Source organism: Aptenodytes patagonicus, chromosome 19, assembly GCF_965638725.1.
Source record: "Aptenodytes patagonicus chromosome 19, bAptPat1.pri.cur, whole genome shotgun sequence".
NCBI lineage: Eukaryota > Metazoa > Chordata > Aves > Sphenisciformes > Spheniscidae > Aptenodytes > Aptenodytes patagonicus.
In genome coordinates this window covers 9,278,497-9,302,440 of record NC_134967.1, presented here as the reverse complement: position 1 = coordinate 9,302,440, position 23,944 = coordinate 9,278,497, and the positions used below count along the sequence as shown (strand labels likewise).

The 23,944-nt window shown below is 57.7% G+C and overlaps 1 protein-coding gene across 2 annotated transcripts; it reads left to right on the top strand.

The window, feature by feature from the left end:
* The first annotated feature begins 478 nt into the window (after positions 1-478).
* On the top strand, positions 479-23,266 carry NPHP4 (nephrocystin 4). Of its 2 annotated transcripts, none has more exons than XM_076356104.1 (28): positions 479-664; positions 1,259-1,390; positions 3,798-3,970; positions 4,288-4,352; positions 4,628-4,783; positions 5,736-5,872; positions 6,409-6,575; positions 6,662-6,788; positions 8,892-9,074; positions 9,838-9,967; positions 12,334-12,380; positions 13,095-13,306; positions 13,405-13,596; positions 14,232-14,419; positions 15,040-15,200; positions 15,616-15,796; positions 16,986-17,102; positions 17,316-17,518; positions 17,591-17,817; positions 17,921-18,110; positions 18,264-18,347; positions 18,448-18,604; positions 18,923-19,008; positions 19,948-20,033; positions 20,466-20,637; positions 21,233-21,412; positions 22,257-22,400; positions 22,666-23,266. In XM_076356104.1, the coding sequence occupies exons 1-28, from the start codon at positions 530-532 to the stop codon at positions 22,804-22,806; spliced, it is 4,173 nt and encodes a 1,390-aa protein (XP_076212219.1). In that variant the 5' UTR covers positions 479-529; the 3' UTR covers positions 22,807-23,266. The 2 variants fall into 2 exon arrangements, with proteins under 2 accessions (XP_076212219.1, XP_076212218.1); XM_076356103.1 differs by having other exon boundaries at positions 17,588-17,817.
* The last annotated feature ends 678 nt before the right edge of the window (positions 23,267-23,944 follow it).

The window sequence follows — 23,944 nt, the reverse complement described above, 5'->3', positions numbered from 1 at the left end:
GTACACGTGGGCCGCTGCACGTCTGTGTGCGGGTGGGGGTCTGTGCGTCTGCGTGCGCGTACACGCGTGGGTCTCTATACATGCATATGCATATATGGGCCTCCGTACGCGCACGTGTGTACATGGGTCTTGTCGCGTGGGAGGAGCGGTGGCTGGTGGGGCTGGGGGCCCGCCGGGGGGGCCGGGTCGCCGTACCCTCGGATGACCTGCGGCGGCCCCTCCGGCCGTGCCCCTGGGCTCGGGGGGGGACGCCCTGCTGAGCTGCCCCGCTCCCACGGGAAGGCCCCCCCGCGCCCACGGGAAGGCCCCCCGCCCCCCGCTCCCACGGGAAGGCCCCCCCCCCCGCTCCCACGGGAGCGCCTCGCGCTGCGGGTGCCGCAGGGCCCAGGAGCCCTTTCAAACGCGTCCCATCGGGGTCGTCCGTGCGTGCGGCTCTGCGGCTCGGGAGCCTGCGTTCCCCTCCTGTTTTCCAGCCGAGCGCTCGCCGTAGCCGACGCCGGGAGGGAGAGGCGACCTTCTGGGGAGCAAGATGAGCGAGTGGGAGAGGGTGTTCCTGCAGAACCTCGCCCTTCCTCCGCACTGCCAGCGGAGACGGACTCGCCCGCCGGGCTCCACGGCTTTCCGCTGTGTCCTGAAGTACCTGGAAGGGGCTGCCCTCACCCAGGTAGGGGGGACTCGGCTCCGCGGAGGAGAGCCCAGCAGTGTCTTCTTGCTGAGCCCTCGGCTTCTGCCCGCCGCCGTTCCATGGCGCCGCCGGGATTTGCTGCGTTTGTGGGCCAGAGCCCATAAAGGCAGAGGTTTTGGAAACAAGGTTACTTGTTTTGAGGGGGAACTAGCTGTAAATCTCCCGGAAACACAAATCGGAGCCGTGTCTCAATCCCATCTGTTTTTACCTGCAAATCTGAGTTAGCGTTTAATTAATTTTTAATTTAATTTTTGTTAATTTCTAATTTAGGTAAGCATCTTAAAATTAAAATCTCTGGGTAGCACTTTAAAAGTCTGCTACCCCTTTATTATATGCTTAATATTCAGTTTTCCCACTTTGGCTTTGCTTGTTCAACCTCTGGCTTTCAGAAAGGTTCTCCAGCGATGCACGAAGCTGTACGCGGCCGCGTGCCTGATTTGGGCATCAATTAGAAAATGGGAATTATTCGTCCTCTCTTACTGAAGTGTGTTTTCTGCGGTTTGGGGCCACTGAGCTGGCGTGCCCCTGAGCGGGCCCGAACGCCGGCGCCTCCCGTCCTGTCGTGCCTTGCAGGGAGCCGAGTACCAGCTGCGCCTCTCCCTGTTCGACGCCACCTACCACCACTTCTTCGGGAGGACGTGGAGGAGCGGCCAGCGAGCTGCCCGCGACACCCCACCGCGCCCGGCCAGGGCGGCTTTCAACGAGGTAGGGTGCTGGGGGGCTGCGGGCGGGCAGGGGAGCGTCCGTGCTGGCTGGGTTTGGGAGAACGGCGGCAGCCCCCTGGGAAGGGGCGGTGAGAAGCCGGGGACGGGTGGGGGGGGGGGGGCAGCGATCCCGCGGGAAGGCAGCTGGAGCTGCAGGAGCCAAGTCCGAGGAGGGAAGATTTTAATGCGCGAAGGGAAAAGCTGTCTTTGCTCGAGTGCAGCCTGGAGTCACTCTCCTTTGGTGCTGGTTTACCCCGTCAGTCTGGTGGAAGCGGAGCTCGGAGGGCTCTGGGAGCCTGCCATCAGCATGCTGTGGCCGTGAGCCTTTTAAAGCAGCAAGTCCCAAGCGTGCGTGGGCTCTGGCCCATGGTCTGTCTGTCTGCTGCTGAGCCTTGTCTGTGGCAGTTTGTCCTGCATGCAGGCAAACAGCAGCAGCAAACCCTTTTCCCGTCCGGCGCTTCCCGATCCTTTGCCCAAGGTGCACCCCAGACACTGCCCAATTATTAAGCTTTTATGTACAGTTTATTGGAATGGGGAGATCGGGGTCTTGGCTCACCTCCGGGGCTGGGTGACGGCGCGGGAGCGGTGGTGTGCCGCTGTGTGCTGCCTGCTGTGTTCGGAGCCGGCGGCAGAGAGCAGTGTTTCTTCACAAGTGGGAAGGAAGGGAAGGAGCAGCCGCCCGCCCTCCGGCACAGCACTTTTCTCTCCTCACCTGGGAACCAAACTCTCCCAAAGCCGTACTTCCATCCGCTGCTGATACCGGCGAACCGGGGTGCCCCCTTACTGGGGAGATCCCGCTGCCCCGTAGCGTGGACGACAGCCGAGATGTCACGTTTTCTAATTAAACTTTTGTTTCCACCTTCTCCAGTGCTCCGTGCCCCGGATGAAGTGTAGCACTGATTAGAGCCGCGCTCCTTCATTTATTTAAATCGGTAGTGGTATCTGGGGGGCGTTGATGCGTGCATTTCTTCCACAAGTGTTTTAATCACTGGCCGAACTCTGCTATTTTGAAGAGGGACGGAGAAAAAACTATGGCAGAGAGTGCTGCAGCGAGAAAAACGTGGTGCTGCCCCCCACCTCGCCAGATGCTGGGTGGAGCTGCCTTTTCGAGCACCATCCCTACGTCTGCAGGCTTCCTGGGTGTTTGGCGTGTGGTTGGGAGCAGCTGGCAGGAGCTTCGGGGTGTTAGGGGACTGCATCTCACAGCCTCTCTGCAGCCGCTGAATTGCATTGCCTGTCCCCTGCAGCCTGCCCTGCACGCTCACGGTGCAGCCGCGGTGCTCGGGGTCTTGCAAAGGCGACAGGGCAGAGGAGAGGCTGTCTGTGGGCGTGATGCGACCGGCTGCCGTCGCGGCTGAGCACTGGGATCTTTTAACTTCATGATATTCAGCAGTTTAACGTTGCAAAGAGTTGAGGTACAGGCGCAGTCGATTTGTGAAAGGTGAGGAGGAAAGGCACCGCTCCTCGTGCAGGAGAAGCCGCGGGACCTGGCAGCGTGTGGGGGCATTGCATCCTCTGCCTGCGCAGGCCACGTGCTGAGCTTCCGCATGTCCGTGCTGCCTGCGCGCTCGCCAGCCTCGCCGGAGGAGGAAGGCGCGTGGGCAGGGGACGGGGTCCGCACGCGTGGCGGGTCAAGGTGACCCCTGCGCTGCATCACCCTCATAGGGTTTAGGGGAGAGGAACGAGCTGTTGCAAAGTGTTGTTAGCGTTCACAGGGGGAACAGCAAGCCTGGTTTTACAAGGGATCTGCTTTAAGGGCTCTCTGTGTCTTTGCAAGGCGAGGCATCGGTCTGCAGCCAGCGGTCATTATTTCAACATTTTGCAATAAAAGATAATAGAATAATGATTTATTTCCCTGGGTTGATGCAGTAATGTCTCTCTCCATTATCCCTTCCTGACAGCCTGTGATTACAGTAAACGTTTTCCCTGGGACACCGTGGTAATGAGTTTGTAATAGAAAGATTAACCTAGCTTTAAATCCTGTCCCGGGGAGGTGACCTGTGTCCTGTCCCCTCCTGCCCCCAGGTCCGGGCCACCTCCCTCTCCCCTCCCCACGGCAGCAGGGTTTCCAGCTCCTTTGGCTTTCTCAGCGCGGGGCTTGCTATAATGCTGTAGGTCAGGGGCGTGTCAAAGCCCTGCTCGTACGGGGTCTGCAGCCTGCGAGTTACTCTGGAAAATGAGTGTTAGCAACAAAAAAAAGAAAAAAAAAAAAGTTAATGATGTTTGAGATTTAAGGAGGTGGAGATTTCCGAGCGGTACCGGAGGTCGTTTGCCATGAGCTGCTGTCTGGAAGTTTCAATGGATATTCTGGTTGTGCCGCTGGCTGTCCAAATGCAACAGGTATTGCTCTGCCTGCAGCTGCCGCCGCCAGCTCTGAAATACCCTTTCTCTCTCCTTTCCCGTCCCAGACCGTTTACTTCCACACCTCCTTGAACCACCCCGGCATCGCTGCCGTTGTGGAAGTGGTGGCAACGGTTGGGAAAGGGGATGAGGGCTCTCAGCATGTCTCCTGCGGCTTTGGACTCATCCCCCTCTTTGGCAGGGGATCGGAGGCGACGGACCCGGCCGCCGAGGACAGAGTGTAGGTCCCCCCACTGCCATGTGATGGGGCATGCTGGGAATCAGGGTGGCAACATGCACGGCTGCTTCGGGGGGAGAAAGGGTGGTCCTGGGGCTGCAGAAACAGAGCCAGCATTTAGAAACCTGGAATTCTTCACTGCTGGGGAAGCAGCGATGGGTTTGTAAGTGATGCCTGTCCTTTCCCTAAAGGATAGGGTTTTTACCGTGGGTACAGAGTAGGAAGGTGGTTTCTTACTGTTGAGCAGAGGCATTGTGGAAGATGCAGATGTGCTTCAGGGTGGATTTACTGACCACTGCGCGTGTGCTCTTTGCTTTCAGACTGAAGCTGTACCACGGGACGCCGCGCGCCTTACTGCACCCGCGCTTCCAGGACCCTGTGGAAAGTAAGCAGCAGCAAGACATTGCGTCTCGCTCCTTTCTTGGCGGCCTCTCCTATCCAAACGGGTATTGTGTGTGTCTGGTCGATGTGATACGTGGTCTCTGCCCTGGTAGTGCTAAGCGGACGTGCCTTACTGCCAGACGGGAAAAGCCTGCCCGGGCAAACCCAGGTTTTCCTTTGCTCCCAACATGTGTTCATGGATAATGATTTCTTCAACAGTGGTGCCGTGAAGCTGTCTCCCCCGGTTTTGGTCATTTTGGGATGTTTTCTCTTCTTCAGAGAACAAACACCTGACGGTGATGGAGAAGAGCCACCTGCAGTACGCCCTGAAGCCCCACCAGCCCCTGGAGATGATATTTCACCTCCTTCCCGAAAACCTCCTGATGTCTGGGCTGCAGACCGTTCCCGGCTTGCTGCCGGCGCGTGGAGATGCGAGTAAGGGCTCCTTCCCTTTCCCTGCTGCCTGTGTCGCTCTTGCTGAAGGCCGCAGGTCCCTGGGGAGGCTGCGGGCAGGGCGCTGGCATGGGGTTTCTGGGAGCACCGACGGGTTCTCTGCAGCGCTGCCCCTTGGCAAGAGCATCTCCCCTGTGCGGGCCGGCGGGGCGGCAGCCCTTGCATTCATAGCTCAGCCTTAAAGAGGTCAAAATGACTTCAGTCTGTTCCCCATCCGTTAATTGCTTCGCTCCTGGGAAGCTGCTAGGGATAACTGATGGTTGGTTTAATTACAGTCGTTCAGTGGAGTCTTAGGAGAAGCCCTTGCAACTTGTTTAAAGTCGTTGTCCTCGGTGGTGGGGCTCAGGATCACTGGGGGTCTGGCAGGTTTGGGGGGATGAGCTAGCTCCTGTGTGCTCAGCCCTCGTTAATCTTTCCCTGTGGGTAGCAGACTTGCCGTTCAAGCTGCTGCAATTAAAATTATGTGATCTGAAGATTCAGAGGGTAGAGTACTCTCAGTTCTGCAGCTGAATTATTCTTCAGCTTACCGCCTGGAAAACCCTACTGCTAACCATTTTGGGGGTTGTAACTGTTAATGTTAAAGCTGAGCAAGGCCTCCAAAGCAGCCGAGTCCCTGGTGCTGCTGAGACCACTGCCCGAAAGCAAAAGAGGGGAGAGCCAGCGTCTTGCACTGCAGGGCACCTCAGCACTACAGTGGCGGTGGCTTTATTAAGTAGACAGATTGCATCCATTGACACCGACGGCGTTGGGTATTTCTGGGTCTCTCCTGGGCATAAAGACGTGTATGTGCCGGGGAAGCTGGGGATCCCACACACGACCACGACCTCTCCCCGGTGCTGCTTTCGGCTCAGGTCCGGCAGCAGGTGCCCCTGCGGTCCTGGTGACCTTCCCCCCAGCTGTGGCGTGACCTGTGGCCACCACCTTGTCTTTTCAGGTGACTGCTTGCAGAAACCCCGGCTGATGAAGCCGGTCACCTGCTATCTGGAGAGGCTGTCGGTCCAGCTGTACCCTTCCTTGGAGGAATTCGAGGAAGAACTGCTGGACTTACTGAACAGCGATCGCTTACTTAAGGTAGTGCTGATGCAGTTATGGCAGGGAAGAGCACAGTGCGCGAGCAGTAATGCCGGCGCTTTGTTTTCGGGCAGAGCGGAATGGTTCAGATAAATGACGCTTGTCTGTTTCACTTGGAGTCTCCGATTTTTTTGCTGTGCAAGCCTTTTGCTTTACTGCTGGATTAGCGCATAGGTGCTCCGTGTTGGGTTTGTTTTGAACGTCCAGACACTAATAAGCAGAATTTGGGTTTGCTCTGCTATGGAAAATCCAAAGATAAGATGCAGTGCTCATCGTAGTACGTCTCTTTAGGAACGGCAGCACTTGGTGCGCAGTAAGGACCGCTGGCCAAGTCCTTCTTCATTTGCCAGATTTGCACCAACTCTGCCATAAAGACGAAAGATTTTAGTATCCACCAGCCGCTGGGGGGGTGGGTCCTGTTTTTTTGAGTTTCTGATGGATTGCCTGAATTTTCCTGGCCGTGGGTGGCACAGGGAGGGATGCTGAGCCACCTCGTGCTGCCTCGCTGCCTGAGCTGGAAAACTTGCCTGTTGCAGGCTAATGCTGCGCCGGACGGCAGTGGGGTGGTGGTTCGGGAGCGGCGGCTGCATGTTGGCGTCCACAACGGCCTGCGCTTCGTCCAGGTGCCGCAGGTGGCCGTGCTGGTGCCGGAGGCAGAGATGGCGCGGGGTGGCTACCCAGGGATGCCGGGCTCCGGAGCCAGGTAAGGGGGAGACCCTCCGGCACTGCCAGTGCTGCTTTTCTCCTGCCTTGGGCGCTGCCCACAGCCGCTTCTCCATCCTGGTGCAGGGGTGCAGGTCAAGCCCTGGTCCTGAGGAGCCGCATCCACCTGAGCGAAATGGTCCCTCACCCAGTGTTTGGGGTCTGCTTCCAGCTGGAGTACGTCTTCTGCGCCGCGGGGAGAGCCGACGGGAAGGTAGGGCTGAGTGTGCATGCACCTCGTCTCCGTCCCTTATTAACGAGTGGAGATCTGCCGCTGGGGGAGCAAGCCCTGCTGAGTAACTCCATCCTCTGCCCCCACTTCACTGTCCCGCACCCCCAAGACGCAGCAGCTCCTTGTCACGCGGCTGCGCTGCCTAACAAATGGCCCCGCAAAGTGTCCAGGTGCCTTCTGCAGCGCTGTGCAAAATATCCTGCAAATGGGCTTATTGAATCATTTTAATTATATGTGGTTACATTTCTCCACCGTGTATTTGTATATGAAGAAATGTAGCCTGCAGCAGTCCCATAGTGTTCTGGCAAGCTAATTTGGAATATCTCAGCTTTTTTTAATTTAAAAAAGGCTTTTCTTTCAGAATTTAGCATTTATGCTGAAAAGAAGTTAACCCCTCCCTCTCTTTTTTCTTTTTTTTTTTGTTTTTTTTTCCCCCCTGAATGCTGAGGTTTTTCTGGGAGCTTCAGCCTGATGTTCTCCGGACCTTAAAGCCAGGAGAAGTCTCTATATTGACTGCAGAGAGCACGCTCGCTAATGCCTACTTACCGATCATTTACATGTATTTCAGTTGAACCTTTCCGCAGGTTAAACCCAGCTTAGCGAGCCATTCAGTCGTCCCCTCCAGAGACCCTTTGCTGCTGGAGCCATTAGCTCGTAGTGCGGCTGAATCGATGGCCATGGGTTTGTTAGGAGGCCCTAATCGTCCTGCTAAGATGCTCATTGAAAATGCAGCAAGTGTCCTCTCTTGTTAGAGCTGTCCAGAGCGAAGCTGGGGCGAAAATGGGTATTTATAAAGTGGGACATGTGTGCCAGGCCAGAGGGATTTGTATTGAGGCGGGGAGGAGAAGCTGAGCCTTGCTGTCGGAAATCATGTGTTGGGTTCAACTCCTTTAAAAAGCTGAAACCCAAGGACCCGCGGAGATTTGGGGCTCCGGACGCAGACCTGTTTGTTTGGCTGTACTGGGTGCCGGGAGTGCTGGCCGGGGCAGCAGTGGAGCTGGTTCCCGTGGCGCAGCCCTTGGGCAGAGCGGTTAATCCCGAAGCCACTCGCCGAGCTGATCGCCTTGTCCTCTGTGCCATAATTAGCAGGCTGTGAGGGTGATCGCGGGCACTGGTAGAAACCTCTTGGCTTGCTTCTGCGCCTCTCCTTCGGTTTAAGGGGAGGCTGTGGACACGCCCGGGTAAGTGGAAGCCTTTCCGCTGCCTTCCCCGTCTGCCAGGGATGGGGGGTCAAACATATATCCCTTAATGCAGCTGCTTGAGTGAGGGGGTTACGGCCCTTCGGTTGGGTGCTGGTGTCTTTGTCTCAGCCTACATGCGCTAAGTACATACAAGGGATGAACCCTGTTATTTTTGTGCTTTTATATTATATCAGCATTATATTATGCTGATCCATAATCTAGAGGTGTAGTCGCTTGCGTAACTTGGTGAAGGGATGAGGTACGATTGCCTGGAGCGCGGGTGCCTGACGTACTGCAGCCGCAGCCTGCAGGAAGGGGAATAATGTCAGCGATGGGCTGGGTAAACGGGGTAAGTGCAAGAAAAACCAAAGAGTACCCACGTGGGAAGGGTGGTACGGGGTTTACAGGGAGAAAGTGGGATTTGTACCTGTGTGCAGCTGTGGCCATGAGTTTGTGGTCAGCCTTGAGGAGGTGAAAGCACGTAGGAAGGCGCCGGTTCTGCCTGCGGCGCTGCTGGCAGAGGGAAGAGAAGCAAACCTCAAAACTGTGCAGGCTGGCTCAGTGCTCTTTCACTGAGAGGTCTCGCGATCCTGGGTCCCCTCCCTGGGACTGACCTGTCCCTCTCCGTCAGGGAAGCATTTCTGGTGTTCCTCAGAGCCTGCAAAGGGATGGGAGCAGAAAGGTGTGGTCGCTGGGGGGCGAAAAATGGGTGCGAAAAGAGAAATAAGATGCTGGAAAGCGGAATGTCTCCAGAACAGGTTGAAGGGGAGCGGTTTCTGCGACGCCGGAGCTGGGCGCAGGAAGGCGTGGGGGGAGATCAGAGCCCTTGTCTGTCTGGCAGCACCCTCTGCCCTGTCCCGGCGGTGAGGTGAGTGTGCCCGGCGCTCACCGTGCTCTCCCCCAGGCCCTGCCCGGCAGCGCCAGCGGTGAGGCGGCCGACATGCGCTCGGTTTGCTGGGCCGTCTGGAGCCCCGTCCTGGGCACCGGCGAGGCGGAGGTGGTCCTGCCCCTGCGCGGCGGCCCCTGCCGCAGCCCCTGCCAAGCCTTGGTCTACCGGACCCCGCCGAGCAGCAGGAGCTCCCGCCAGGTAAGGGCTTGCTTCTGCACTGCAAATACACGGGGACACAGCTGGTGCTTGGACAGCCTTGCCGTTAGAGAGGCTCTTTGCTGAGACCTTTGTGAGTGCCCAGCGGTGGAGAAGCTCTCTGCAAATCTGCGAGTGAACGAAGAGGCATGGGAAGAGGAGGGTGACAGCCCCCCACCCCCTGCCAACGTGCATCTACGCTGATAGATAGTGCCCTTGGTGTCCAATGCTGCTTGACTTTAGTTACTGCAAACATGCAGACTGAGCTGTCACATAGTTGGTCAACACAGTTCTTTATCGCGATACTTCTTGGAGGCCACTGTGACCTGATCCGGTTTGTTCTGAGTGATGCACACGCAAAAGATAAACTCTCGGGAGTGAGGTCTTTATCAGCAAAAGGAGGTTAGGGCTGGGGCGAAGGAGTCGCAGGGTGGTGGCCAAAATACAGCCGTGGTGCTAAGCTGCATGCGTTGCTCTGTGCCACGGGCAAGGATGGACGGATGGACGGACGGACAGGTGGGTGTCTGCAGAACTTGCTCTGTATAAGTCTTATACCGGGTGGCGGTGGGTGGAGTTGGCAGGTGTGCGTGTTTGTCTCCGCAAGGACGGAGGTATTTGATCAGCTTATTAAAGTACAACCCCTTGCTAGCTCTGCCTCCGGCTTGTACCACTGTTTCTCTGGCTGAGGCAAGGGAATCGTCTCTCAGAGGCACGAGGGAGTCTGCGTGTAGCATGCTGTCTAAAAGTATTTCATTTCCAATTTCAGGGGAAGCACGTGGAGTCTGGGACTGTCCAATTCCATGTTTCCACTGATTCAGAAGAACATCTTGTAACTGCTGCAGAGATCCTACGTAAAGACAGGGACGAGTCGGAGAAGCCTCCTACGCCATCGCTGAGTGAGTGTTCTCCAGATCACTGACATTTAAAATGTAGAGTGTGGCACTGGTGTCTGCTCGGGAGAAAAAACACGACTTTGCTGAGTTTCAGTGAGCTAGTTTATGAATTACTGGAATGAACCAAGTTTTGAGTTGAATTCAGCTCTCACTTTTTAACTTGCAAAATTCCCCTGTGATCGTAGCGCTGAGCTAGGGATTTCCAGGGATTTCCAGCACGGCACCAGCCCGCTCCTGTTTCATGTCGCTCTGAAGGTGTTTGGGCTCCCATGCTCAACACCCAGAACAGCTGGAAGGGTGCAGCAGCTGCACTAGCAGTGCATTGCTTGCATTGCTCGCATTGCTCCCCGCCAGTGCCGCTGCTCGTCTCTCTGGACTCTGAATCCTTCCAGACGTTGAGGACAGAAGGGATGTCAGTTATAGGCTGAGGAAAAGTAACAACCTCGTTGCACTGCCGCTCGGGGAGCGTGACAGCAGCGTGCGTTCGATTGGCGCGCACAGGCTGTGCCAGCGCCTAGCCGGGGAAAACCAGGCTGCGTATGCGTGTGTGCACGTATGCATCTATCTATCTATAGCGCAGGGGTGCCAGGTGGTCGGGGTTTCAGTGCCTGTCTGCTGTGTGTTGGAGGCAGAAAGGAAACTGCTGTTGGCTTGGGTTTGGGCGTGCAGTTGAGTCAATGCCCCGGGCTCCTGGAAATCCTCTCTGGCTTGTTTCTGTCTGCTCCCCCCTTTCGTGATCGGTGGGAAAAAAACTCCCCTTTCCTCTCCACTGTTGCTCCTGCTTCTGCTGTGGCTCCCATGCAGGTCTCGGTGCGATGCTCCGGATACCTAACGGTGTTTAAGTATGTTTTACAAGCTTATCCGGCTCCTCTGGTGAGCCGGTAGCTGCCAGCCCACGGGTCAGGGTGATGCTCTGTGCGGTGGGTGCAGTGTGGGCACCTGTTCCCGCACTGGCTCCGGCGCTGCTGTGCCTTCCACGAGATGGCAGTGGCACCATGGCTTTGCTGCGGCAAGTCCCGGCTTTATGCCGGCGAGGAGCTGGGTCTGCTGGTGTAAGGGGCTTTAGAGCAGAGATCTTCACGTGTGAAATGAGAGGTCTGGTGGTGTTGGTGGTGCGCTGGGTTAGGCTCTCTGCGGCATGGCTGCATTGCTGCCGATATCTTCCTGGCACTGCTTGAAAGGTTTTCCTGGAGGCCTTTCAGCTGGCGGTGGCCGGGGCACTGAGGGGGTTGCGGTGCGGCAAAGAGAGGAGCGAGCCGCACCGACAGTGAGCTTGCAAGCCTGGCGCTGGGCTGGCACGCTCCAGCTTGGGGGGAGCGTCCTGGAGCGCAGGCGGGGTGCCGGGTGAGGGGGGATGCCCCGGCAGGGCAATTCTGGGAAGTGAGCTGCGTGGCGTTTCCCTGGCTCCGGGGGGCTGGTGGCACCAGAGGGAGCTCGGGAAGCACAGCGGTGGTCCCAGAGCCGTGCCGCGAGGTGAGCGGCTGCGTGCAAGAGCCAGCCTGTGCCCCGAGCTGCTGAGAAGAGCATTTTGTTAACTTTTCGTAGTGCTCTGTTGGAAAACGGGCCACTGTCTGGTCCTTTTGGCCAGGGGAGGCTGAGCGCATCTTCTGTCGGCTCAGCTGCTGGTGGTGCTGATGGTTCTGTCCATCATCTCTTTAACAATGGCCAAAGCTATCCTAACTGAGAGAAAACAGTATTTGAGACGTAAGGGAGACAGGGCGCTTTCCTTTGTACAGCAGTCAGCATGAAATAGCTGGAATATACATGGTGGTGAAAGCAAAATAAGGTCTCAGCATCACGTGTATGCAGAGATACAACATCTGTGCTCTGAAGGACCTGCGGCTCAGCGGCACAGCGAGCTCAGCTGTGCTGGCGCGCGAGCTGAGCAGCCAAATATAAACACGATAAAACTCGTACCGTTTCGGGGCACGAATGCACGAACAGATGAAGGGAGTGACAAGGAATAACGGAGGAGCGACGAAAACCTTAAGTATCCTAAAATGTTCACGTCTCATTAAGCATCGCGCTTAGGCAGCACCACATGGCCGTAGGGAACCGCGGCACTGTCTGGGGATGGAGGAGCTGCCTTTTACGGCAGAGTTAGCCTAATTCCTGGCAAAATAACGGATGGATCTAGAGACGTGCTACATTTCCCTCCCCTCCCCCCCCCCAGCAACAGTCTTATTGGAAAAATAAGTCAAATAAGTGGTTGAGAGATGGTAAGGCATCTCGATAAGCTGGTCCCACCCCCAAAAAGTAAAAAGGCAGGTGGGAGGTTGGAGGGGGCTCGCTGGCGGAGGGCACAGCCGCAGCGGCGGGGCCTAGGGGTGACGGCTCTGCTAGAGCATCTCTCCTGTCCTTCTCCGCAGGTCCGCCAGCCCCGCTGCGAATGGCGGCCTCCCCGCGGGGACCGGGGGTAAGTGCCACAGACATGGGTGGCAGGCAGCGGCGTTCCCGGGGGACGGCCCACACACTGAGGACGTGCTCCCGGTCCCGTCCGTTTTTCCTGGCTGCTGCAGCCAAGAGGCAACGAGCATCCTGCTCAAATCCACCTCCTCCGGGGCAGCAAAACGGATCCTGCCTATAACGTGCTGGGCAAAATTCCCTGAGCTCTTTTCACACCCCAGATGTATTTTTAAGGGCAGTTCTGGTTTTTGACAGCCCAGATTTGCTGGGTACTATTGTCCCTGGTACATGCTGACAGTGATGCACGGTTTCTTCCTGCGGAGCTACTGGGATTTAAGGAGAGCTATGACTATCGAGATCCCTCTTTATGCTTTTTTGTATCTTGACTCAGGGATGAACGCACACAAATATTTTTGATGAAATGAAGTGCTTCATAAGACTGCATTAAGCGGTTTGATCTTCCTGCTGCATTTTCTCATCCCTCCCCTTGCCAGGGAAAGTGCAGGAGCTAAATAGGAAGCAGAGGTGCGAACCCTCGAGCAGCCGAGCTGTGCCACTTCTCGGTGGAGTGGCGATGCTGGAGCACGTGGCATCTGAGCTGCCTTAGCAAGGAGGGGCTGCTGGCCTGCCTCGCTGTGGGTGTTCCCACAGGGCGGGCTGCCTCGGGGGGGCTGCTTCCCCAGCACGGGGCTGCGGGCGCTCACGTTCACCGCTCTTCCGCCAGCTGTCAGTGTCCCAGCTGTTGGCATCGCCGCAGGGCAGGGGCCAGCCCCCGGCGCAGCGCAGCCACGGCTCTCGGCTCTCGGCGGGGATCACTCACCTGGAGGCCGACCTCGGCTCGCTGGACCCGGAGCCCTGCGCCGGCGACCAGCTGCGGGCGCTGCCCTTCGCCCCGCTGCAGGTGCCCATCGCCGCCATGGGGCTGCAGGCAGGCAGGTGATGCTCGGCCACCCTTCCCCAGGCTCCTGCACCCCCATCGCCCGGCCTGCTGAGGTCCCCTGCGTCCGCGCGGCTCACCCCCATTTCTCCGTCAGTTCCCGCACGCTGCTCTCCCGTGCCTCCCTCGCACGCCTGCATGCCGCCGGCTTCCCGGAGATCCTGGACCGCAACCAGGAGCCAGTGGAAATCTCACAGCCGGTGGACCCGGCGAGTTTCAGCCTGCAGCTGGAGGAAGCCGACCCTCTGCAAGGCAATGAAATAATCCTGCAGTTCCTGGCTGTTGGCAGGTGGGATGGCAGCTCTTTGCGGTGCCTTCTGTGGGCAGATCCCAGGGGCCTCCTGGGGGAGAGTGCTTTCCCAAAATCCCCCCAACCCGCTTCCCTGCTTGAGCGGAAGAACTCCTTGCAAAGGTGCTGCTTCCTCCAGCACCTGCTGTGGAGGCAAAGCCCTGGAGGGTTTTACGATGATGCTCTTGTCCTTTCCAGGCACTCTTAAATCATATCCCAGTCTTTTTTATTGTATCCATTAGCCACAATGTGATATAAAAGCTCGTTAATGCAGGGTTTCTCCATAAATGCATATGGAGTTGAGAAAGTTGGCACCCGTGGGGGTGGCTTTGGCTGGATAAGGCCCCACTTGTGTTTTTTCCGTGGATGGCAGTGTGCTGTGCGAAGGTAAAACGCTGCCTTTGCTGGGCTCCTCCGTCGTAGCATATGGTGGGAGACAGCTGGAATTATGAAGCTTTTTGGAAAGCCAAGGCAAACCATATGCCCGCTGTCTTCAGAGAAGTCCAAATACTTGTGATGCTGATGATCTTCTCTTGTTCTTCTGCCTCTCAGTGTGTGCCAAACGCACGAGGAGCTCGTGATGGGGAGGCAGCGCCATGCCACAAGCTAACCCAAACCCCTCTCTCTCCCTCAAGGGATGCCCGGGACAGCGCGGAGGGGATGTGGCCAAGGACCGTCTTCCTCACCTTCCAGTTCTACCGTTTCCCGCCGGTCACCACGCCGCGGCTGCAGCTGGTCAGCACAGATGGGAGGCCGGCGGCCGGGCTGGCTGTGCCGGTGCAGCTCCTTGTCCGGCTGAACAAGGACGGGACCCTCGGCACCGGTAAGCTCCGGTTTTAACATCCTTGTGCAGCGGCTCCTTTTCCGTCAGTCAGATTTGGGCTTGCCTCTGGGCTGAGGAATGGGCTGGTGTGTGCTTTAATAGCAAGCCTCCGCTAGTTTGCGTGGCACATCGTGAAAAATGTTCAAAATGTCCAATGCTTGAAGTAAAACACTGGTAAGTGTTGGTGGGGCGATTTGCACGTCGAGGCTGCTGGCTCCCGCTGCAGCTAAGCGCCTTTGAAAAGAAAGGCAACACGTGAGAGCACGGCGCCCGGAGTGAGCGGCTCTGATTCTCCTAGCTGAATGCTTTTCCTGGTTTCTTTCTGTGTCTTATTAAATTCTGGTCTCAAGAGACACCAAGCACTTGTGTCTGATGAAGCTCCTTCTCCATGTGGAGCTGTTAATGGAAATGAGAGGGGCGTCCGTACAGACCAGGTGTTTCTGTGGGAGGTGCCAATCCCGGGGGACCTTGGACCTTACTAGTTGACCAACGGGTTCATTAAGTGGAGGAGAGTGGGTGTGCGAGCAGGCGGGCTTCTCCGGAGCAGAAGTCCCTGTCCCAGCTGATGTGCCGGTGCCGGTGGAAGCTCCGTTTCCGTGACAATGCCACATGTCTCGCAGGACCACCGGGCTTGCAGCTGAAGTACATGGTAGATCCGGCTTTCCTGCGACCCGGGGAGCAGCGCTGGTTTGTGCGGTACCTGGCCGAGCACAGCCTCCAGATTGACGTCTGGGATGGAGACTCCCTGCTCCTTGTTGGGTCTGCTGCCGTTAAACTGGAGGTATCGGTTAAATTGAAGGTCTTTCTTCGTAAGCCCTCAGGACTGCTAATGATGAAGGAGACACCCCGCTTAGTGTGCAGGAGTGTTAAGGAAGAGCCTGACTTTTCCCTGGGCCCTGTGTTGAGATGCTGTTGCATTACCCTCGTGTCTTCAGTAATCGAGTTGCTGTCAGCCCCTCTGTGTAACTGAGGCTGATGCCAGCCTGACAAGCCCCTAATCGTGGGATTTGTCATCTCCTCGAAAGTGATGGCAAAACGTCAACTTTCTTCCACTTCCCTGGAACTCCTGCAGTATTCTAGGGCTAAACCCCCCACACTTAGGACATCCAGAGACATCCTTACCCAGACCCCTTAACCCCCCAGACCGGACTCCCCGGTAACTTGTTACCCCTCGCCCATCCTTGCCTTGTCCCCAGCCCCTGCTGCGCCAGGGCCGGGCGGCCGTCAGGACCCACCACGAGCTGGAGGTGGCCACGACCGAGTACGAGCCGGACGTGATGGTGATGGGCCGGGAGGCGCTGCGGCACGGCGCCCTGCGGCCCCTTGGTGTCCGCGTGGTGGTGAGGGGCCACCTCCACCTCTGCCTGGCCAACGTCGGTAAGAGCCCGCTGCTCACGGGGCCAAAAGGCTTGGGTGCCGGCACTGGCGCCCCACGGCACGCGCCCCTCGCTGAGTACCTCTGGTGCCAGTTGGAGCCCCCATCCTGGCACCAGCCGCTTGGCTCTGGGTGATGCTGGGCTGTGGGCAGGGGCGTGCAGGTCCTGGTTGTGCTTGCGGTCCCTTCCGCCTGCTCAGCTGCAAACGCCGGCGCAAGGCGACTGGGAGGCCAGCGGTGCAGGGTCAGCACCGTGCAGTTAGGTGCTGGCAAACAGCATGGGGCCGCGGGAGAAATGCATAGGGCTGTACCCGAAAGAAAACCACGCTTGTAAGAACGTTATTCTTCCCAGAACCTTCTGGCTGCTTTCATTTTATATATTTAATTCCCCGTCCTATAAATGTACAGTGACTCCAGGTTTTAAAATCTTATCCTCAGAAGAAAGATTAGCTCCATTATAAGATAACTTAAATTGTCGTTTCCATACTTTGCCTGCGAAGGGGCGATAAGCTTCTGGGAAGGAGAATCTGAGATTCACAACCCAGGGAGAGGTTTAACTTGCACCCCGCAAAAGAGGAGAGGGAGAGAGGAAGCAGAGATGCTGCACCGGGACAATAGCCACCCTTGGGGGTTGTGGGTTTTTTCTGTTCCCGCCCTCCCCCCCCCCCCCCGCCCTGTCCTCTTTTTTTAAATTTCAAAATACTGTTGTTAAAAACAGTATTGAAAAGCTTGGTGCCCCTGCCCGAAGGATGGGGACGGGATTCGTAGGCTGGGTAAATACCTGCTGGGTTTAGAGCCTTGTCCAGCTCCGCTTGGCATAACCTTTGTGGGAGCATGGATGGCAGCAGGAGCGGAGAGACGTGGCGGTACGTGGCCGTGCCGGCAGCAGCGCTGCAGCCCAGGGATGGAGAATGCAGAAATGAAAACCAGAGCTGGTGAGGGGCTCGGTGGTGACTCGCTCGGGGTGGTGCCGTGCTTTTGATGCTGTTCCATCTCTGGGCAGATGGCTGTATGGTGGTAACGGCAATAGGCTCTGGAGGGATGGCCGTAGGGCTCGCAGAGCATCGTTAGCAACCAGATATTTGCTCCTGCTTTTTTAAATTGTCTGTAAAGAGCTGTAGTGAAGGATAAAAATTTGCAATAGATGAAAAATGGATGGCTTCCACTCACCCCTGACTGTGCTTGTGGCAGGCCACCCGTGCGAGGAGACCCCAGGGCAGCTGCCGTCCCGCTCCCGCCTCCTGCCAGCATCGGACGGCACCAGCAGCATCCCGGGCGGCAGCTGGTTCTCCCTGAATGCTGCCGGCGGTGAGTCCTGCCGGGCTGGGGCTCAGCCCGTCCCCCTGCGTGGGTTCAGGTTGGCAGAGTCTCTGCCGCCGTGGTGCTGGCGCTTTGCCACCAGCCGTGGGGTGGCTGCCCCCTCCGGCGCTCCCCTTCCCAGCCCCGCAGCATCGCGGGGGGCCCTCGGGGCTGCGCTAATTGGGGGTGCCTCGTCAGTAGCACGGTGCTCTCTCCCCACAGGCGGGCGGGTGTCGCGGGCACGGAGGCTGGCTGAGGTGCACGGGGAGCTGGCGGCTGCGCTGCACAGCCGCTGGCCGGAGGCGAGGTTGGCCCCCCCGGCTGCCCCCAGCGAGGCCGCAGCTGCCCGCCGGCGCAAGCTGCGGCGCATGGCACTGGTGCGGCAGCAGGAGAACGCCGGCAGCGGGAGGACGCCCCAGCTTTTGGTGAGGAGAGGGGCTCCAGGGGCCGGGGATACCGTGGTGGCTCCGGGCTTATGGTCCCCTCCCTCCCAGCAGGGCTGGCAGGAGCAGTGCGCCCAGCATGTGCGGGACCTGCAGATAATCGACGCCTACCGGGAGCACATCAAGGGTGAGAGCATCTCCCAGATGCTCAGCCAGGCCATCACCGCCACCCACACTGTGCACGCCGTGCTGGGGACGGCCGAGTTCTTTGAGTTCACCCTGAAGAACCCCTATGGTGTCCAGCACACCGTGACCATCGAGGTCGACCACCCCGAGCTCAGGTGGGGGCCAAAGCGGGGTCTCCCCCGTGTGCATGGGGAGATGCCAGGGTGGCACTGGCTCCCGGCCAGTCCTCACCAGCACCTCTGCCACTCGCTCCCCCAGTGTCATACTGGACCCGAGGGAGTGGCGCCACTTCAAGGAGCTGACCAAGAGTGTTACGCCGGTGGAGGAGGAGATGTTCCACCTCCGTGACGACCTCAGGCCTCAGGTCTACCTACGCCCCAATGAGACCGTCCGCATCCCCTTCAAATACCAGACCTTCTCCGCGGACCCCGCGGTCGTCGCGGCGCAGGTAGGCGCAGGCCCCCATTTTGAGCTGTTCCCAGTAGGAAGCATTTCCCTCGGCTGTGTTTGCCTATGCAGGGCAGGGTGGTACCGCCACGGGGAGCACTGCGCAGCCGTAGCGGTGCTGCATCCCGACGCAACCCGCTTTTGCCCCCTGCAGGGGCCGGCAGGGCTGGGTGCCGATGCTGATGTGGCCGCCCGCTCCGTGGGGAAGAGTGGGGCCGGGCGGACAAAGCACATCCAGGTGAGGGAGCCGGGTGGAAATGCTGCTCGAGGGGCTGCGCGGGAGGAGAAGCATCATTCTTGCAAAACTCCGTCCCTCTCCCGCTGGCCCCCCGGGACAGGTCTCCTTCCAGGTGAGCGGGGGGAAGCCCATCGCAGTCCTGCGGGTGAAGGTGGAGCCGCAGCCCCACGTAGTGGACCAGACCTTCCGCTTCTACCACCCGGAGCTCACCTTCCTAAAGAAGACCATTCGGCTGCCCCCCTGGCACACCCTCCCCGGTGAGCCCACGGCGTGCCAGGCGGGGGCTCGGGCTCTTCCTCGTTAGTCAGCATCCATGGTTCATAGGGGCCTTCCTGGAGGTATGGGTGGCATCCAGAGAGCTTGCCTCTGCTTCCTCACCCTTTCGCAGCCACTCGCTCCTCATCCACTTGCCTGCGTTAATGTTATATTTAATTCCCTGCACCAGTACGCCCGTGTAGTTTGCTGGTAGCCCAGCACAAGGGATTCTGGTCTGCAGCTGTGTGGGGTGCAGGGTAGCAAGCACAAACACAGAAAATGCTGAATATGGTTTCACCTCGGTCTCTCTCCTCCCACAGGTGCACCGGTGGGGATGCCGGGGGGGGAGCCCGAGATGTTTGTTCGCTGCAGCGACCCTGACATCATTTGCGAAACCAAAAATATGGTACTGGTTATGCTTCGGCATCGGTCTGTCCTTCGTGTCCTTCTGCTGTGGGTTTTCGTCAGCAGGGAAATGCCTTGCACCCGCGGAGCATCCCCATTTATCAGCCCGTGGTAGTGAAACACTGGCAGTGATGAAGCCGAAATTGCCCTTTATTCCCAATTAAAAGGAGCTGTATTGTTTTTGCAATTGAAGCTGAATGCTGCACCTTATCGCATCGTGCAGCAGCCTGTACTCGCTTGTTCTTTTGAGCAAATACCAGATGATTAAAATGCTGGGGAAAAGCAGCCTTTTGTCAGGTGTGGGATAGACCTTCCCTGCTGCTTGGGGTATCCGCAGCCACCGGAGGCGTGCGGCGGGGGGACGGCGCGGCCTCTGAACACACGGCAGAGCATCTCTCTGCTGGGTGATGCTGGGGCGGTGGGGAGGGCCGTGCCAGGCTGAGGTGCTCTTTGGGCCAAGCCTAGGCGTCGCTCTGTGTCCCTCCCCAAGCGCAGCCCTTGCTTTGCAATGTCCAGCAAAGGTTTCCTGGGCTTGCTTTGCAGCTGGGAGAGGTAGAAAGGAAAAATAAACTTGCACATATATGTGCAGATGGCGACAAAGGGTAGTTGCTAATTGCTGTTGCAGAAACACGTTAGTATGGTAATTGGATTATGGCTTGTTAGAAAACTTGGGGAAAATTTGCCAAAATTTGATTACAGATGCAGACCTGGAATGCGATAGTCATTTGTATCCTCTTTTGTAATTAAAAATACTGGAAGATCTCAGCCAAGCTGTATAATAACTTAATAACATAGTTGAACTAGATGCTGAAAGCATCTGCTTTCGTAAGTGGGTTGGTGGCAGGTTTTTCCGTTAATGGGAAGGAAACCCTGGAGTCCTCATTAGCTGGTTTGATCTCGAGGTTAACTGTTGGAACGATGCTCTGATTTCTGTGTGCAGGGACCTGGGGAGCCGCAGGACATCTTCTTAAAAGTAGCCGGAGGACCAAGCCCACAGATCAAAAAGTTCTTTGTTGCTATTTATATGTAAGTAGCAGGACCCCAAAAAGCGAGAAACACTAACCCCGAGCACGTGGCAGGGCAGGAGGGGAGCTCGCGCCGCCCTTTCCTTGCGGCTTCCTGAGCCCGGCCAGCTTCCCTGAGCAGCAGAAAGCCGGGCAGGGGGCTTCCCAAAATGTTTGCAGCTTAGGGTTTTACGTCGTTCTCTTTTCCTCTACGTAATCCCTGGCCAGAGCATCTCCGGTGTGCAACCTAATGCCTTCTGAGCCAGCCGGGTTATCTCTGCATCAGGCAATGCTGTTACATGAGCTTTAGGAATGGGGGAGACTGGAATTGAGGTCCTTAGAAGAAGTTTTCCCGGAGCTCAGGCTCCCACTTTGGCCTCGCGCTTGGCGTTCAGCCGCTCGCTCTGAGCCCGCGGTGCCGTTGGCGATCCCCGTCTGTCTGTCTGTGCTGCAGGGACGCCTGGCTGGCAGCGCCCGTCCAGATCTGGCAGTTCTACCTGCACTCGCTGCAGCGCCTGGATGTCAGCTGCATGGCCGGGCAGCTCACCCGCCTCTCCCTGCTGCTGCGGGGCACCCCGGCCCTGCGGAGGGTGCGGGTCTTCACCTCTCACCCCCAGGAGCTGGAGGTAACCCCCCTGCGGGCAGGCTTGGGGCTGGCAAGGTCCTTTGCGGCTGCGGTGAGCCGGGGGCTGGCCTGGACCAGCCCGGTGAAATCCCCTCTGGAAAGGGAAAGGCAGCCCACTTGGAATTATGAACAATTTACTGCCGTAAAGTGTTTGCGACAATTATCTTTTGATTAGAGCTGTCATGTGTAGGATCATTGGCACGAAACCCCGGAGGGCTAATTATCTGGTTAATGAGACCATCTGAAGACTAACAATTTCTTTAGAATTCGTTCGGCCGTAATTGCGAATGTGAATAATAAAAGGCACAAAAACTCCATTGCTGTCCCGTAAACAAAAGAAGAAAGTCTCCCCGGGTGAAGCCTGCGAGGGGAGGGAGTCCCCGGGCTGGGGAGGAGCTGGCTCTCCCCGAGTGGCTCTTATCCTTCCCGACACGAAGCCAGTCCCAGCGTGTTCATGTAGGTGGGATTCAGTAGTGGTGCCATAGGTGCAGAGGTTTTTACGAGCAATCGGGTCTAGTTTATACTCCAAGCTGGACGTCGCGGAGGTGCAATAGGCCGCTGCAGGTGGCTGCAGCTCCCGATGTTGGTTTCCGCAGGTGGATCCGGACGGCGCCTTCCTTCTCCCTGCCAACGGCATCCAGGACCTGTACATTGGCGTGAGGCCTCGGCGGGCTGGCAACAGGTTCATCTACCTCAACCTGGTGGACGTGGAGTCCCACCAGCTGGTGTCCTCCTGGCTGCTCTGCCTGTCCTGCAGGCAGCCCCTCATCTCCAAGGTACAGCAGCTCTCGTGCCGGAAAAACGCAGTGATGGCGCTGGACCGGCAGTCACGGTCCGGCCAATAACCCGGGGCTGTCTCCTGCTTCTTCCTCTCTTTACGTCCATGTTTTTTTTGCTGCTTGCCACCCTGAGCACACTCTTAGCCCTCAAGTGCTCAAATAATCTCACTGAAGACCACAGTAAAATGTCTTTCAGGCTGTTTTGAAGGCATTCCCATGCTGAGGAGTGTCAACTCTGAAGCATCCTCGGTTGTGAAATTAAAGCTACAGCATGCTGCTTCCTATTAGCACTGTGCTGGCGAAGGCCTTGCCTCAAAGATAGAAAATTAGATTTCCCGGCTAATGTGTTCCTTTTAAAAATGTTTTCCCAAAACCCTCGGTACCGGGGGAAGTTCAGATCAGCTTTTAAACTGATGCCCCAGCGTCCTGCCAAGTGCCAGCCTGCCTCCTGGTGCCGCGGGCTGATATCCGAGCGAGTGCCACGGCTCTCCCTGTGGACGTTCATTAATTAGCTGGAGAATGAGCTGGCCGGTCCCAGCTGCTCCCCTGGCCCTTTGTCGTTCAGGCTTGTAATTACTTCTGCAAACGCGCCGGTGCCAGCGGCGGCGCAAGGAGGATGCTTTCGTTTGGACGTGGTTTCTTTATACCTGCTGGTGGAGATCAAATGTAAGGTGTAGAAGGGGTGAGGAGGGGATGTAAGGCAATGTGCCCCTGAAACGCCCCCCACGGTGCGCCGGTGCAGGGGGCAATTCTCTGTAGTCAGTTTGGGGGAGCACCCGTTGTCCCTCTGCCCCCTCCACGGTCTGTGCTGCCTCTGCCACGGCTTGTGCTTGACCCGCAGGCGTTCGAGATCTCGCTCCCCGCGGGAGGCGGGAGAGGCTGCAACAAGCGCATCACCTACACCAACCCCTACCCCTCGCCCAGGCTCTACTTCTTGTGCACCAACCGGCCTGACCTCCTGCAGTTCAAGGAGGACTCCTTTGAGGTACGTCCTCCTGCCGCCGGTCCCCCCTTGCCAGACCCCTGCCCTCATCTGGCTGGACCACGCGATGCGCGGAGCGGTGCTTCGTGGGCGCAGGGCGTGGTGCTCGGTGGGTGCAGGGCACGGCGCGATGCTCGGTGGATGCTGGGCATGCTGCTGCAGGAGGGCCATGCTAGCCTGGGAGGGCCATGCTAGCCTGGGAAGGGTGGGCACATCGAGGGGTCCGTGCCGAGTCCTGCTGCCTCTCCTCCCGCCCATTCTCCCGCAGGTCGCCGGCGGGGAGGTGTACACCATCGGCTTGCGCTTCGCCCCGAGCCAGAGCGTGGGGGAGGAGGAGATCCTGATTCACATCAACGACCACGAGGACAAGAACGAGGAAACCTTCTGTGTGAAGGTCCTCTACCAGTGAGGCTGCCCGCCCGCCGTGGCAAAGTGGCTGTTCTCTGTGCCGGCTGCTGCGGCTCCCCCGGCAGCGCTGCCTCGGGGATGCCTGTGTCTCTCCGATGGGGGGTTGTAAGCCCGGTCCCCTCGTAGTCACCTCACCAAGCTGGGAGGTCTTGCTGTCCGCCGGGATCCCCAGGCATTGCCGTGGGCACCAGTGGTGCCACGTGGCTCCGCCTGCAGAAATCGGGGAGAGGAACGTATTTGTTACCGCGCATCGCAACTGCAGGATGTCTTTATTTTTGTTAAGCGTTACTATATTTTAGGCATATTGGAATCTTTTTTTAACTTAAAAAGTTTGCAGATCTGATTCTGCGGAATATTTTTAAAGTATTTTATATTCCACAGTGAGTTTTGCACACACTGAAGCACTTTTCTGGGATTTTTGATGCTTTTTACTCATCCTAGATCAATTAAACTTGCTGTGCAGAACTGGCACAGTGTGGCGGCATTTTCTTTCCGTGGGAGGTGGAAGCCCTTGGCGTCCCCGTCCTGCAGAGGCGAGTGCCGGGCTCGCCTTGCCCACCGCTGTGGTGCCATCAGTCCTGTGGTGGGGAGCGTTGGGGGTCCCCTGCATCACCCCCAATTCCCTGGGGGGTCGGGGCAGGGACCGTGGAGGGGAATACAGGGAAAATAAGGTGCGGGCTGACACCGCCCGCTGACACGTCCTAGTGCATTGAAATCTTGTTTGTTGGGTACTAAAAGGCTCCCCTGGTTCCTCACCGGTTCGTAGCACATCTGTCGCTGTTCGCTCACGCCGTCATGCATTAGGTTCACTGTGTGGAGGGGGAAAACCCAGGGAGGTGAGAAAATGCATCTGAGGCAGGCAAAGGGGGGGGGTGTCTCCCGTGGGGGCAGCTGGGGGTCCCTGCCCCTCGCCATGACCCTCTGCTGCTGTGGCCGGGCGATGAGCAGAGCCCCGGCGGGCAGACCACCACCCGCAGGAGACTTGTGCCCCTGTGCCCGCCACTTCACTTCTCTTTACGGGGTCGGAGGCTGATGAATTGGTAGCCTCGATGGAGTCGTGTGCCGAGCTCCTCTGCCTCCCTAGGACTGATCGGAAATGACAGCTAATACTTTAAAAATTATTATACTGTCTGCAGCAC